At 42.2% G+C, this 16004-nt stretch overlaps 1 protein-coding gene across 1 annotated transcript in view; it reads right to left on the reverse strand.

The window, feature by feature from the left end:
* Positions 1-16004, reverse strand: part of RCHY1 (ring finger and CHY zinc finger domain containing 1) — a 94906-nt gene that overhangs the window by 10655 nt on the left and 68247 nt on the right. The window contains exons 6-7 of the mRNA XM_088448902.1: positions 10437-10495; positions 2587-2613 (exon numbers count right to left, since the gene is read on the reverse strand). Coding sequence (XP_088305028.1) covers positions 2587-2613; positions 10437-10495 — 86 coding nt within the window. The remainder of the gene's footprint in view (positions 1-2586; positions 2614-10436; positions 10496-16004) is intronic.

Consider the following 16004-nt stretch of genomic DNA (forward strand, 5'->3'; position numbering starts at 1 on the left):
TGAGGTATCTGATGCCTTAGAAGCTAAAATGCCGGTGTCTAGCATCCACCAAATAGGAGGCTGCCTCCTTGATATAGGAGATAAATGTCAGCTGCTCCCTAAAGGCCTCTGGAAGAGTATTTTCCAGTGCCCCTGTCCATTCTTCAAAGGCCTTGGACAGCCAGGCCGTAGCCATGGCCGGATGGGTAACAGCTCCTGATAGAGAAAGAAACACCTTGAGATAGGCCTCAAGTCTTCTGTCTGTAGGATCCTTAAGGGAGGATGCAGATGGTATGGGCAATGTGGAGCTCTTAACCAGATGTGCCACATAAGCATCCACAGTAGGCGGAACTTCCCATTTAACACATTCGCCAGGTGAGGGGGGTATAAAGCTGTAACCTTCCTTGTAACATGGAATCGTCTATCAGGAGAACTCCATGCTTCCCCGATAAGTTCAGACAGTTGCTGAGATTAGGGAAACTCAGCCTTAACGACCTTGTGGCGCTTGAACACTGGAGCCTTCCTAGGTGTTGACTCTTCACTATCTATGTTTAAAATAGTTTTGACCGCCCTAACCAAGGAGGTAACATCCACTGCTGCCAGCTGGTCCTCCTCTCCTGAGAGAGACTCCCGAGAGGAGCCCTGTACCTCTTCAACATATCAGAATCTACAGGCTGGACGACCGCCTTTTGCTTTATGTACTACCGGCCTGCCTCCTTGCAGCCTTTGCTGAAATGCAATAGGAGACGGAGCCATACTCTGGCTTGAGTGGACATAAATATCCATCCAGGACGATTGCATAGGAGGCATAAACATAGCAGGTTGTAGCTGCTGAGGATACACCATAGTAGGGGTCAGCGTGGGTGTAGATAAATGGTTCACAACCTGCGCCATAACCGGAGAAAAAGTAGCCCAGGATGGTTCCTGCCACTGGTAGGCTGGAATGATGCTGGTGGCTGGAATGGAGCTGGTAGGCTGGAATGATGTGGTGGCTCCTTATAACAGCAACCACACAATCCATCCTGTATGAAATCCTGAGGTGACAAGCCCGCCTGACAGGCCACACATGAAACCAGCACATGGGCTTTAGCCTCCTGTTTCTCCTTATCTTTAGACATAAAAGTAATGTTATGCAATGCAATACAATGTGACAGTGTTCAACCCCAAAATACCCACCACACCTGTTGCAGAGGGTTATGAGGAGAATAGTGATAGTTATAACTGACAGTTATTCAAGAATAAAAAAGGCAGAACTTACATAAGTCACATACAATGCAATTATTTATACATATATATATATATATATATATATATATATATATATATATATACACACACACACACACACACACACACACATATATCTATATATGAATGCAATAGGCTCTTAGTCAACTACATAAAGCACAAAAGCTTAGTAGGATATTGTGCTCCGTATAACCTAGCCACCAAGGAAGAGGTATACAGGGACATTGACCAAACCTCATGAGATCCACAGCTACAGTAGTGCACCTGAAAGTGTCTCTGGGCGTCTCATATACCAGGAAGCAACCCAGACAAGAGAAACCTCGTCTCTGGATCGGCGTCGAAACCTTGTCTCTGGATCGGCGTCTGGGCTGGGGCCGGGGAGCTACCTCCCCTAGGCTGTATCAATCCACCGCGTGCACTGGCTTTTTAGATGGCCGCCGCCACTGTCCCCGGCACCAGAATTATATGCCCCGGTGGTCTAGTGGGAGAAGCAGTCGTCCCTAGGTCCCCATTACAGCGACCTCCAGCAGGTCTCCACTGCCGGAGGTACAGACTGCCACATGGTTCCCCGCAAGCTGGGAACCACCTTACCTGCATCCCAGTGTCTTCCAGCTGCAGCCCCAGGCCCAGCGTCTAGTGAAACTCCACTGGCGCCCGCCAAAATCACCAGTTCCCTGAATGGTGTTGCGGCGCCGGTCGGGGTGGAGCAGCAGCACGGGCGTACCTGGATGCCTAGCGCTGCTTACTCATTTAAAAAACAAACAAAGCTTGGGTGCACTGATCCTGCGCACCAAACAAAAAACTAAGTGCCTGTAGCCAGGGGTGCGGTATATATGGAGGAGGACCCAGTGTATCCTGAGAGGTAAAGCTTGTAAATGTTTGGTGGCTGGATCACTCCAACCACATACTTCCAAGGTAGTTTTTGTGGACACTATGGAACCCGAAGAAGAAAGAATGTACTGTATAACTATAAATGTTTGAATTAAGGGAGTTCTGGAAAAAATTGAACCATGTTTTCTGAAAATCAAAAAGATTAATTTTTTTTAAGCACATCAAACAGCAATATGAATCCAGCATCCTAATGTGGAAATTCAATTGTGCAGACCAGGCAAGCCAAATGAAGGTCAAGCCCAAATCAAAACCGAGGTCAGCAGAAATGATCATCTGAAATCAGATTATAAAAATGTATGTCATGGCTTTGGTATGCAGAAACAGCCCAATTTAAAACAAAGACACAAATGACAGTGTGCATTTGCTTGGACGCTGCTTACTGTATGCAGTGTACAATACTATGATTTACTTTTAAACATTCTGTCAGGAAGCACAAATGTAATTTAGAGTAATGCGTAATACACTTACTGTTTTAGCATATCCTCATAACATGTACTGGTGGGAAGCAAAAAAGACAAGAAATTAGGTTTCACAATGCTCAAAGTATAATAATAAACATCTGCACAAAAGCTGAAAACACACAAAAATAGTGCAGTAAATACGATGTATTTCCTAGCTCCGAAAGTGCTGGAAATGACTGCTTGGGGCTGTATTACAGTCACAGATACTAGAAATTGTACATGCTTTAAGTATGCAAAATGTGTCTTCTGAATTGTCAAAGGCAATATTCTGCAGTTACGGAATTAAGGGGCTGATTCAACAAGGAACGCACGGATGCAGACGCACGTAATCGGTCGATTATTTTGCATTGCGCATGCATCGTAGTGCGCGTGCGTGAACTAGCTATTGCGATGGGAATGGTTTGCAGAGGCTACGCAGACCCAGAGCACAGTGATTGACAGGAAGTGCCGGTTGTGGGTAGTGACGGCACTGGCCATTAGTAGTTAACCATCGATGTTTGTTAACTATCGATGGTTGATGGCCATCCCTACCCCCACCTTGTCCAGTCTCTCCCCTCTCTTCTATTCTGACACTCCCCACTGCTCCTTCCTGCAAACTTCACAATATGCAATTTTGAGCCAAATTAAGCTACTATAAGCCAAGCAGTTCCTTCCACCAATGTAGCCTTACAAAAGTCAGGATTATCTAATACATGAATTCTTACTTTCATCGTTATATTACTCTGTATTTTTTCCTCCATGATTCTTATATGTATCACATTTATTTAACTTATTGTCATTAGTGAATTTGAGGGATTTATTTTAAAGATTAATTTGTGGTTGTCAGTGCTTTGTTGAACTTAGGTTAAATGACTCCTATTGGTTTTATCCATTTATTTTGTGTTAATCCATTCTCTTTTTCCTTGCTTGGTCTTAATTTTCTGTGTGTCTCATTGGGCTCTCAATGCTTTCAGTTTGTTTTCCAGGGGTACTGTGATTGTTTTGGCCACTGATGCTCCAAGCATGAATAAGCATTCTCTTCAGACATCTCATGTTGTTTTGGTCATGTTTGCAAATTTTTCTAATTATGATGCTTTTGTAGCTGCACTCACCTTCTTTGCTTCTTAAAAACCTTTGAAATAATTTGTAGTTATATTTTCTTTAAATCCATGGTTGAAGGTGCTAAGTCTCCTTTATTCAAATCTTCCTTTTTTTGCACAATTTTTTTCGTTTCCATACTTATTCTTTATTTTGAGTTCTATTTAATCTCCATTTGTTCAGATTTACATTCTTTCTTGCTCTTCTATCAAATAAATATGGGTTTCCAACTTTCCATTCAGAATTGTTGATTACAGTAGGTGTTGTAGTTTCTCTTGTTCATATCTTTGTGTTTTTGTTGTGAGTATTGAACTGTCTATCTTTGTCTCTGCCGAGTCCATGGCTTTTCTTTTCCTCTGACTGATATAATGTAAGGATTTTTTATATGACTGATCTTATGGTTTTGTGTTCCTCTTTGGGTTTTCATTTATCTTATTTCCTTTTTGCACTGATGTTTTAGGCTCTGTAGTTATCCTTGTAATCTTTAAGGTGTCTGATATACTTTATTTCGTATTGATGACTTAATCTTCATTAATTTTCGTTAAATGTATTTGGGTTATTTCCTCTAATGTCTTGTAATCCTCCATATATTGGATTGGAGTTTGCCCTAGACAAGCGCGATTTCCTTCTCCATCTCCTTCCAGGAATTTTGCCTGTATTTTACAAGTAATGCCATTAATTTGGCTGAGCATTTATCCAGGATGTTATTCCATTGCTTTAGAAAATTCTGATCTTTTGAGATATATGTTTATACTCGTATATATTCTTTAATAATTCTAAGAACTTTTGGGATGAGATTGTGCTCTATATATTTAGTAAGAGTGGTAGTGTCCCACCATTGTTTTATTTCAGCAATGAATAGGTCGACACCAAAAGGTCGACATGTTCAAATGGTCAACACATCAGTAGCCGACACAAAACTGGTTGACATTACTTTAAAAAAAATTCTACATTTTTGAGGTTAGGGAGAGAGTTGGGCACTTGGGGGAGGGTTAGGTTGCCAGAGGGGATGGTTAGGCACTAGGGAAAGGGTTAGGTTGCAGTTAGGTTTAGGCAACCTAACCTTGTGTCAACCCTTGGTGTCGATCATGCGAGCATGTCGACCTTTTAACCCTGTCGACCTATTTGCCTCCACTGCTCAAACTTGTTTTTCCAGCACATCCCACAGATGCTTGATCGGATTGAGATCTGCTGAATTTGGAGGCCAAGTCATCACCTTGATCTCTTTGTCATGTTCCTTAAACCATTCCTGAGCATTTTTTGCAGTGCAGCAGGGTGCATTTTCCTGCTGAATCAGGAAATACCGTTGTCATGACGGAGTGTACTTAGTCTGCAACAATATTTAGGTAGGTGGTAAAATTATGCACACGAATGCCAGGCCCCAAGGTTTCTCAGCAGAACATTGCTAATCACAATTTGTGCTGCAGTAGCTCTTCTGTGGGATAGGACCAGATGGGGCTAGCCTTCGCTCCCCACACACATCATTGAGTCTTAGGCGCCCATGATCCCATCACTGGTTAACCAGTTGTCCGTCCTTGGACCACTTTTTGTAGGTGCTATCCACTGCATGGCGGGAACATCCGACAAGACCTGCCGTTTTGGAGATGTGCTGACCTAGTCGTCTATCCCACCTTGAATATGCACCCCCTGTCTTCTTGAGCCACATGACCTGAAGAGAGGGCTTCCAGAATCCACTAGAAGCCTCTTCTCAGCACAATTAACTAATCCCTCTATATAAATATAATCATACATTTGCCTAACACAAAATAAATTCACTGAACCACATTGAGAAAGGGGGTTACATAAAAAACGGTGTGTGTGTGTGTCTATATATATATATATATATATATATATATATATAAAAAATGAGGGGCACTCACCAGTATTGCACATATAATAAAATCAAACTTTATTCCTCACATAGTCCATAAGTGAATAATTCTCCTCAACGTTTCGGTCCCATCCGGACAATCTTCAAGAGATACATCAATGCAGCCTCTACAGCAAAATCCAACCAATCCTTATGGATCCCAAGTTACTATATATATATATATATATATATATATATATATACATATACACACACACACACACATACATATATAAACACTATCGTTCAAAAGTTTGGGGTCACTTAGAAATTTCCATATTTTTTTCAATGAAGATAACATTAAATTAATCAGAGATACTCTTTATACATTGTTAATGTGGTAAATGACTCTACTAGCTGCAAACGTCCGGTTTTTAAAGGAATATCTACATAGGTGTATAGAGGCCCATTTCCAGCAACCATCACTCCAGTGTTCTAATGGTACATTGTGTTTGCTAAGCGCGTTAGAAGACTAATGGATAATTAGAAAACCCTTGTGCAATTATGTTAGTACAGCTGAAAATGGGTTTGCTCATTAGAGAAGCTATAAAACTGGCCTTCCTTTTAGCTAGTTGAGTATCTGGAGCATCACATTTGTGGGTTCGATTATACTCTCCAAATGGCCAGAAAAAGAGAACTTTCATGTGAAACTCGACAGTCTATTTTTGTTCTTAGAAATGAAAGCTATTCCATGCGAGAAATTGCCAAGAAACTGAACATTTCCTACAACGGTGTGTACTACTCCCTTCAGAGAACAGCACAAACAGGCTCTAATCAGAGCAGAAAGAGAAGTGGGAGGCCCCGGTGAACAACTGTGCAAGAAGACAAGTACATTAGAGTCTCTAGTTTGAGAAATAGATGCTTCACAAGTCCTCAACTGACAGCTTCATTAAATGGTACCCGCAAAACGCCAGTGTCAATGTCTATGGTGAAGAGGCGACTCCGGGATGCTGGTCCTCTAGGCAGAGTGGCCAAGAAAAAGCCATATATGAGACTGGCCTATAAAAGGAAAAAAATTAATATGGGCAAAAAAACACAGACATTGGACAGAGGAAGACTGGAAAAAAGTGTTATGGACAGACGAATCGAAGTTTGAGGTGTTTGGATCACACAAAAGAACATTTGTGAGATGCAGAACAAGCGAAAAGATGCTGGAAGAGTGCCTGACGCCATCTGTCAAGCATGGTGGAAGTAATGTGATGGTCTGGGGCTGCTTTGGTGCTGGTAAAGCCATGCCATACCCTGTGGACTGCGCTTGATTGGAGCCAATTTCCTCCTCCAACAGGACAATGACCCAAAGCACACCTTCAAATTATGCAAGAACTATTTAGGGAAGAAGAAGGTAGCTGGTATTCTGTCTGCAATGGAATGGCCAGCGCAGTCACCAGATCTCAACCCCATTGAGCTGTTGTGGGAGCAGCTTGACCGTATGGTACATAAGAACTGCCCATCAAGCCAATCCAACTTGTGGGAGGTGCTTCAGGAAGCGTGGTGTGAAATTTCTTCAGATTACCTCAACAAATTACCGTATATATTCGAGTATAAGCCGAGTTTTTCAGCACATTTTTTGTGCTGAAAAAGCACCCCCTCGGCTTATACTCGAGTCATGCCCGCATGGTACGCTGCTGAGCAGCGTACCATGCGGGCCGCGGTGCAGACTGTGTCACTGTGACACAGCCTGCACCGTGTGTGTAGCGCTGACCGGACGGAGTTCGGTCAGCACTACACACTGCTAAACACACAGCCGCCGGAGCCGGCAGCTATGTGTTTGGTGTAATCAGCAGCCGCTGAGAGTGTGTCAGACTCTCAGCGGCTACTGCTGCTCCCACTGCGGGAGCCATCTTCCGGCTCCCGCAGTGGGTAATGGGAGAGACGTCGTCATGACGACGTCTCTCCCATTATTCAAAGCGGCGGAGGAGCCTGTAGCAGCGTCGGGACCAGGAGCGGGGTTACAGGTAAGTGTTTTTTTTTTTTACATTTCTTTCTACTGGGGGGCTACTACCGGGGGGTACTACCAGGGGGGATATCGCTACTGGGGGCACTACCAGAGGGGGGATTAATAATGGGGGAACTACCAGGGGGGGGATGTTGCTACTGGGGGCACTACCAGGGAGAGGGGGAATACTGGGGGCACTACAAGGGGGGATGTTGCTACTGGGGGCACTACCAGGGGGGGTTAATACTGGGGGCACTACCAGGGGGGGATATTGCTACTGTGGGCACTACCAGGGTGGGGGATTAATACTGGGGGCACTACCAGGGGGGGGATGTTGCTACTGGGGGCACTACCAGGGGGGGATATTGCTACTGGGGGCACTACCAGGGGGGGGATTAATATTGGGGGCACTACCAGGGGGGATGTGCTACTGGGGGCACTACCGGGGGGGTGGATTAATACTGGGGGCACTACCAGGGGGGGATATTGCTACTGGGGGCACTACCAGGGGGGGTATTACTACTGGGGGCACTACCAGGGGGGGATTACTACTGGGGACAGTACCAGAGGGGGGATTACTACCAGTAGCTGCTGCATTTCCCACCCTAGGCTTATACTCGAGTCAATAAGTTTTCCCAGTTTTTTGTGGTAAAATTAGGTACCTCGGCTTATATTCGGGTCGACTTATACTCGATACAGCTAGAATGCCAAAAGTCTGGAATGCTGTAATTGCTGCAAAAGGAGCATTCTTTGACGAAAGCAAAGTTTGAAGGACAAAATTATTATATCAAATAAAAATCATTATTTCTAACTTTGCCAATGTCTTCACTATATGCTCTACTCATTTTGCAACTGATTTGATAAATAAAAGTCAGATTTCATGTAACACACGAAATTGTCTGGGTGATATATATATAAACATACATATACAGTGTGTGTGTATATATATATATATATATATATATGCACACACACACCGTTCGTACATATAAACACACACACTATATATATATATATATATATATATATATATATATACACATACATACACACACACGCAGCAGTGGTGCTTAGCTAGTGAAATGTCTAATATTTTAAACAGTGCAACACCCTCCAAATTATGAGAGTGGCAGCCCCAACTTGAAATGCCTTGCCATAACATTGTGAATCTAAAAATAAACAAAAAGAGAGGCGCCTCCTTGTGCAATAATGTTGTCATCACACCCAGTGATGGAATTAAAAATATGTGCTGGCTCTATACCAATAATAAATTAAGGTAAAATTATATTTTTTGCTTACAAAAATCAACATGGGATGTCAAAGTGGAGAGTTTACCTTCAAGAGTGGAGATACAATGTTCTGCCTAACACAGTCTCTGCTTCATTTTTTGAAGGCCAGTTGCAGATGCAGGGGGTGACTTCCACTGTGTAGATGTTAGCTCTGGATTTGCCCATCATGACATATAGAAACTAATAGGAAGGTGTCAGAGACAGAGCTCAGTGGTAGTAGAAATAGTACAGAGGGCAGTTTATGGATATAAACTTTCATACTACACATGAGTAGGGCCAGGAGGCGCTCATAATAATAAAATGACAGGCATAACGATGCAGACAGGGCTACATCTCATAGCAGACCCAAAGCAAAGCTGGCTATCTAGATAAAGGTATCTACACTCCTTTCCGTTGGTTTTCAGATATGCAGCGCTTAGAATAGAATCACCGGATCATAAACAGGAGGGGCAATCAGCACGCTGCAGTGGAGACAGACGTCCTATTCAAAAGCCGAGACCTCAGCATTTGTTAAGGGATGTATTTACAAAATGTAGGCTCCAGCTGCAAACGTGCCATTGCCTAAAGTGGGATATCAGCTGCACAGTCCATCTGAATGATATATCCTCCATCGATCCAGGGTCCAGACTGGAAGGCCAAGGGGAAAAAAAAAGACACAGGCTGCTGAAAGCAGAGGGAGCTGGTTTGCAGGTCAGGGCTAGAAAGAGCAGGCCAGTTTATACCAACAGAGCGAAGGGTAAGGAGCGGTACCCCAGGTTCAGCACATTGGAGCAGCAGAGTCCATAACAGGTAAGCAAGCAACGTCCACAATCTGGACCAAGTGCGCAGCACTAAATACCATGCAGGCAGCAGACTAGGGACTACTTTCACACACTAAGTCCTTGGAGTCTTCAAAGGCCATAATGAAGGGCAAGAGTATTTGTTTACACAGGTGATTAGCTTCCCAAAACAAAAGGTGAGACATTCTACCTGAAAACAGATGATAGGTCAGATTATTGCAGGGGATCATTGTCCATGTTATTTATTCCATACTAAACCAGGCCTTAGCCCCTGCCACTAGATGTATTTAAGGTGATTATTGTGAGAAATAACAGTTTTTCAGATAGCCCCTGAAAAGGTGCAGGGCACCGAAAAGGCAGCCGGGCACTGCTTACCACATTGATTTGACTTTTTGTATGTTATTTTTTGGCAATTCTGTTAATATATCATGGAGTGCTAGGTTCATAGTTATTTCTGACTGGTGACTTTGCTAGACAGACAGACATATACACATTGTATTTTCCTACATAAATACATTCATACATGGAAGCATAAACACTCAAGAATGGACATTAATTATTATTCAAAAGTTTAACAGTTCCAAATACCAGAAAGAAAAAGAAAATAATTGCTGCTCAGTTATATCATACAAACAGCTAAGCTCACTGAGCATTTTCTCCTACAGTCACTGAGGAGCACTACTAAACAATTTAATGACAAGAGAAACATTGTTGGCAGTGTATAGAAATATAGGTCACATTTCAGTGTAATATATATATAATGCATGTGTGAGCAAGTGGATCAATGGAGACCCGTGTTCCACTTCAGGCATAAGCAAATTCAGATAAAACACTTGTCTAAATGAGTCCTAAACGGAAGTACAAGGACACTAGAACAAATAAATTGATTTTAAACAAGTCTCTCACCTGTGCAAGAGATGTCCACAAGGGAGAACACGTGCTCCGACCCGGGAAGTATGTATATCCTGTAACGTAAATGCACATTTCGGAGGATTATTTGTTTATTCTCCTATTTGTCAAACAAATACAATAATGAATACATAACACACATTTCGGAGGATTATTTGTTTATTCTCCTATTTGTCAAACAAATACAATAATGAATACATAACAATCAACAGATGCTAAAGTTAAAGCATGTTACGCTGGCCACACACAACACAATATTCACATGATCAGAATTCAATATGGCCACACATGGTTGAGCAGCTAAAGCTCTTTGCTAATCAGACTGATATTACTGGACATAGGGGTCATCGTCAGCATTTATGTCTTCTAGTAAACTGAACATTTTCACCAGAAGATAAAATAATTACATATATAAGCTGGGCTTGTTTTATTAAATATAAAACCTAGATATCCAAATCATATATATCCATCCATTAAAAACCATCCTACAGTATATCGTTGTGGATAATAAAATAAACCTCACGCACTGTACCGCCATCTTTGTCTATTAGACTTCTTAGAATATTTAAAAATGTTTTCAGTGAAAACGAAAATAAGGATAAAATGTAACAAGAATGTTAAAGGACATTGTATATTATACTAACAGTATATATATATATATATATATATATATAGTCTTTCCAAAAAAATAAATACAAAAAGATGATATTCTGTTGCCAGGTTGCAGACAAATCTGCAAATTACTGCCTTATAGACAGTCAGAGGGTCCTTATTAAGCTTCCTAAAAGGAATGGGCATATCTATAATCACTACTACAGTGATACACAGTAATGAATGCAGATTCAAACGTATCGTTCATGCTATAGACTTTGCTTGGACAAGTGCTAGTTATTATATTATTATGATATTTCTTGTCAAAGTAAGTGTGGTGTTTCTAAATGAAGCTGGGTACACACTACTAGACAATAAATTGGATGAGTTGTCGTTGTGGACAATTTGTCATTCCAATTCGGCTTAAATCATTTATGTAAATGCACTATTGCGTTCTCCAGTAGGTCGTTCATCGCATCTTCTGATCTGCCTGCAGTGCAGACAGATCTGAATATATTGCATGCGGTGCAGTGCATATTAATAAAGGACAGAACGACACATCGTTCCCTCGTTCATTAAATCTTCTAGTGTGTACCGGCATTCTTGCATGGTCCAGGGCAAAGGTAAATTGCCCCGACAATCGACAAGCTTGCCGGGTCGTCTAGGGTGTACCCAGCTTTAATGCAGGTATCACCATGCCTGACAGGTTATGATTTATGGGCGGCACCAGAAGACACCCAGAAAGCGGCCTAAGGCGAATGGGGTGATCCCAACTCACCCCACAACTTGAGACTGGAAAATTTGTATTATAAATCAGTCTATCCATGACAGTAGTTGATGTTTGTTTTACTAGTAAAAGAATACATTTTATTTATATACTCTTGTCATTTTTTTATTAAAATGTTAGCTCACATCCTAAGTGAGTACAAAGGCTCAGACCTTGGTGAGTTGGAAGGCGGTGATAACTTACTGCACTGATCCATTATAAATGTTGCTCTACCCTTTGGTAAGGTACGGTCTATGGGCCTGATTCAGAGATGGATGGATTTGCACAACCGAACACAAGTGGCTGTGCATATCTGTCCACCTCCGATGTAAATGCAGAAGGTGTCAGACACCTCCTTGATGCATTAGCAATCCCAGCACGTTAGGCTGCTGGAGCTGAAGCTTCCCACAGCCTTACCGGGTGCTGGCCACGTAAGAGGCCAGGAATCTGTCTGTCAATGCAGACTCTGGCCTCCCGTTTCCGGAAACGGTGACTAGGCATGCCCCATTCCATCCCTCAAATGGGGGGTCTGCGAGCGAGATCGCAGGACCTGTTCTGCACATGAACAGAATGGGTCTTGCGCAGACACCTAACAATCGGAAGGGATCGGTATGAAATACCGGCGCTCAATAGCTGCCTGTTCAAATCCCAACGCCGAATCCCTGAAGACTGAATATCCCGACAGGGGTGGTAAGTATACTATTCCTACCCTTCTTCCCCCCTAACCCTATCCTCCCCCCCTTGTGCCTAACTCTAACCTTCCCCCGGGGGGTGCCTATACCTAACCCCCCTCCCTGCACCCTAAAGCTAACCCTTCCCTGGGGGGTGCCTAACCCTGATCTCCACCCGGGGGTGCCTAAAGCTTACCCCCTATCCCCGGGGACAGTGCGCTACTTACTTGACACTAGACGTTCGGGATGCCGATGCCGGTATCCTGATCTCCTTCAAGATGACGGCATTATGCCAGGCGGCACAATTCCGGCGTCGTTATATCGACGTCCGGGATCCTGTCCACCGGCAAATTAACTACATTTTGGACGAACATACATCTCTGAATTAGGCCCCATACACAGTACTTCTATTGCAAGCATATAGACCACTATCTAGGGTCTAAACAGACATTTAAGCGCTGGAGATATATTACTTTTCTTCAGGTTCTGATATTGGCATTACATGAGAACAGGCATTTCAGAACATTATTGCAATCACTTAGATCAGAGAGAGAACAGAGAAAAAAATAGGACATTAAATCGATAGAAGAAGATACTTTCTGACAAGAACTTCGTGAGTTTGGAAAAGCAATCCTGTGTAAATTGTGGGTTTGCTGCTATTGGCATTTTCCAATCTTTCCATTCAGGCAGTCTGGCCAATTGTTTTTGTCTTCTACACTTACCAAAGACAATAATCTTGCTAAATTTCTCTAAATGAAAGTTCAGAGGTAGTTGAATAGGGAACATATCTGCTGCACAGGGAATACTATAAAGCTCTTCTTATTTCTCATTTCCAGTTATTGTTCCCTTGTCTATGCAGAAGTCGTACTAAATAACATGTTTGTTCCAGAGCACAACACAAGAATATTAAAAAGCCATTCGAGGATAATGTTATTTATGGTCTATTTCACCAGAATAGTCCCTAGATGAATTTAAAGTCAGGACACTTTAATTATAAAGTCAGTAATGGGGTCAGACTTTTTTTGGGGGGGGTTCAAATTTATCTTTATATTCAGCTGCTTTTATTCCCCCGGGGTGTTCATTATTTTGAAGTTTCTTGTTCCTGTGTGGCGTCATCAGTTAAATAAAGTTACTTTTGCAACAACTGTAATGTTTTTCTTTACAGTAGGGATCATTTCCTAATTTTATACACAGATAACCAAATTGGTCAACTTTGACTGCAATGACTAAGGCCGGTATCCAATTAGCGCAGTAATTTACCGCGGCTAATTATCTCGCCCCGGGCTAGGCTATCCAATTAGCCCCGATGCCGGCACCTATCAGGGATTTTGTTTTGCCTGCCTCAGTCAGGTGAAACCAAATCCATGATAAGAAGCCATTTATCTCCCGATCGCAGCAGTGAAAATACATAAGTCAGTGAGATTTCATGATCCTATATGTTTTCGTGAGAAAGAGAGTTATGGTATACTTACCTTCGTTAACTCTTTTTCTTCGAGTTCCATAGGAACTACCTTGGGGTATGTGGTTGGAGAGATCCAGGCACCAAACAGACAAAGCTTTAGCTCCCAGAATGCACTGGTCCTCCTCCATATATACCCCGCCCCGCCCCCAGCCACAGGCATTCAGTTTGTAAACAAGCCTAAAGTGGAGAAGGAAGTACAAATTACACTAGAAACACTCTCACAAAGATGAGGGAATCAGTGACAAGACGGAACATATCCCAACTGAGGCCAGGTGCGTCAGGGTGGGCACCCTGTGGATCCTATGGACCTCGAAAAAAAGAGAGTTAACAAAGGTAAGTCTACCATAACTCTTATTGTTTTCTTCAGGTTCCATAGTGTCCACAGGAACTACCTTGGGGATGTACTAAGCAGTTCCCTTAAGGGTGGGGACGCTCCTGAGCAGAGATGAGAATCCACCGCCCAAAGGAAGCATCCTGGAAGGCAAAAGTGTCAAATGCATAAAATTTGATGAAAGTGTGGTCAGAAGACCAGGTGGCCGCCTTGCACAACTGTTCCACAAGAGGCTCCATGCCCCTGATGGTCCCACAGACCAAGTCGAATATGCCGTCACCGTGTTAGGGACAGGGAGATCAGCATGTGTATAAACCTGAGAAATAGTCATACGCAGCCAGCAATGCAAAGAAAAAAGTCTATTTGCGCTGATAAGACACCATTAATTTATAAAGTAGAATAGAATAATCAGGGGGTCTGATGTTCAATAACAAAATATACAGTATATATTTAATGATATGTAACCCAATTAGAATTATAAAGGAGTATTGTGTTGAAGTTACACAATATGGAATATGTGCCTTCACCCAAGCTATTAGAGGTTAGCCTGGGAAACCTACAACTAAATTATATAAAGTATTGTTTTCAGTAGGCTGTTCTTCAATGTACGTGTACAGATGTTCAATATGCAAATTTATTTTATAGCAATAACTTTATTTTAAATTTACCACCTGCATCCTTTCTTCCTTGTTCAGGAAATCTTTGTCCTGGTACTCCCCCGAATATCTGCTTAAGTATTACTCAATGACAGTTATACTGTAAGTTATTTCCTTTTATAGCAGATAATGACAACAAGTATACACAGGGTATTCATGCATTACAATAGTTGCATATATCATACAAACAGTATACATTTACTATAGAATACCACGTAGGGTGTAGAAATATAGTATAAGTTCATAGGATGTCAATATCGTCTTTATATGTTATTAAGTTATCCTCGTTTTAACTCGGTTGTGGAGTTCCTGTATATAACTTTACAGTCACTATTGAACTCCAATCTCCTATAAATGCAACTTTTAGTGTGTCCTGAAAGTTCAATTCCTGCAAAGGAACTAAGTTGCTATTTCTGCTAAATACTTTGCCTCACACTTTAATAATATGTCTCCTGTGAGGTTAGGCAATACCGGGGCATAAGACGGTGTGCAGTATATTATCCTGACTCACATAGGCTGCTGGGGAATTTACTGTAGATAAGAATTTTATAGCCAGAAAGTCTAATAATATCCCTCTTCTGATCTTCCCTATTCACTTTGAATTATGGCAATACACTGCGTCGTCCCTCAGATGACACTGCTTGCTATTCAGTTACTTGACAGTTCTTTAGGACAAGATAAGTAACTTCCCTTCCTAGAGAATGTCCCTGAATTCTCCTCTCTCTAAATAAACTTAAGTCCTTCTGATACCAGTCTATTGTGCTATGGCAACTCAGTATATAATATGAATATCTTACATATCCCCACTGCTTATCAATTTGTTACTCTGCTAGGGTGAGGTAAGGACTTATATTCCGGTAATGTATTTTTACAATCCTCCAGGGACCCCCTTTATGTTGACTGAGTGGGTCTGTGTGAGTGCCGAATAGTGGTTACTAACTGTAGTCTTACTACTGCGGCATTACTCAGCGCTGCTCCTGCCGTTCCTGTACCTCAGCGCTGCTTTGATTACCAGCGCTGCTGTGTCCAGCCTCTCAGGCACTAAGCCAGCTCCGCCTCCTTTTTCGATCCTCTCCCCCAATGAGGGA

The sequence above is a fragment of the Taudactylus pleione genome, unplaced genomic scaffold (genome assembly GCF_031769625.1).
Source record: "Taudactylus pleione unplaced genomic scaffold, aTauple2 ptg000471l, whole genome shotgun sequence".
Classification (NCBI taxonomy): Eukaryota; Metazoa; Chordata; class Amphibia; order Anura; family Myobatrachidae; genus Taudactylus; species Taudactylus pleione.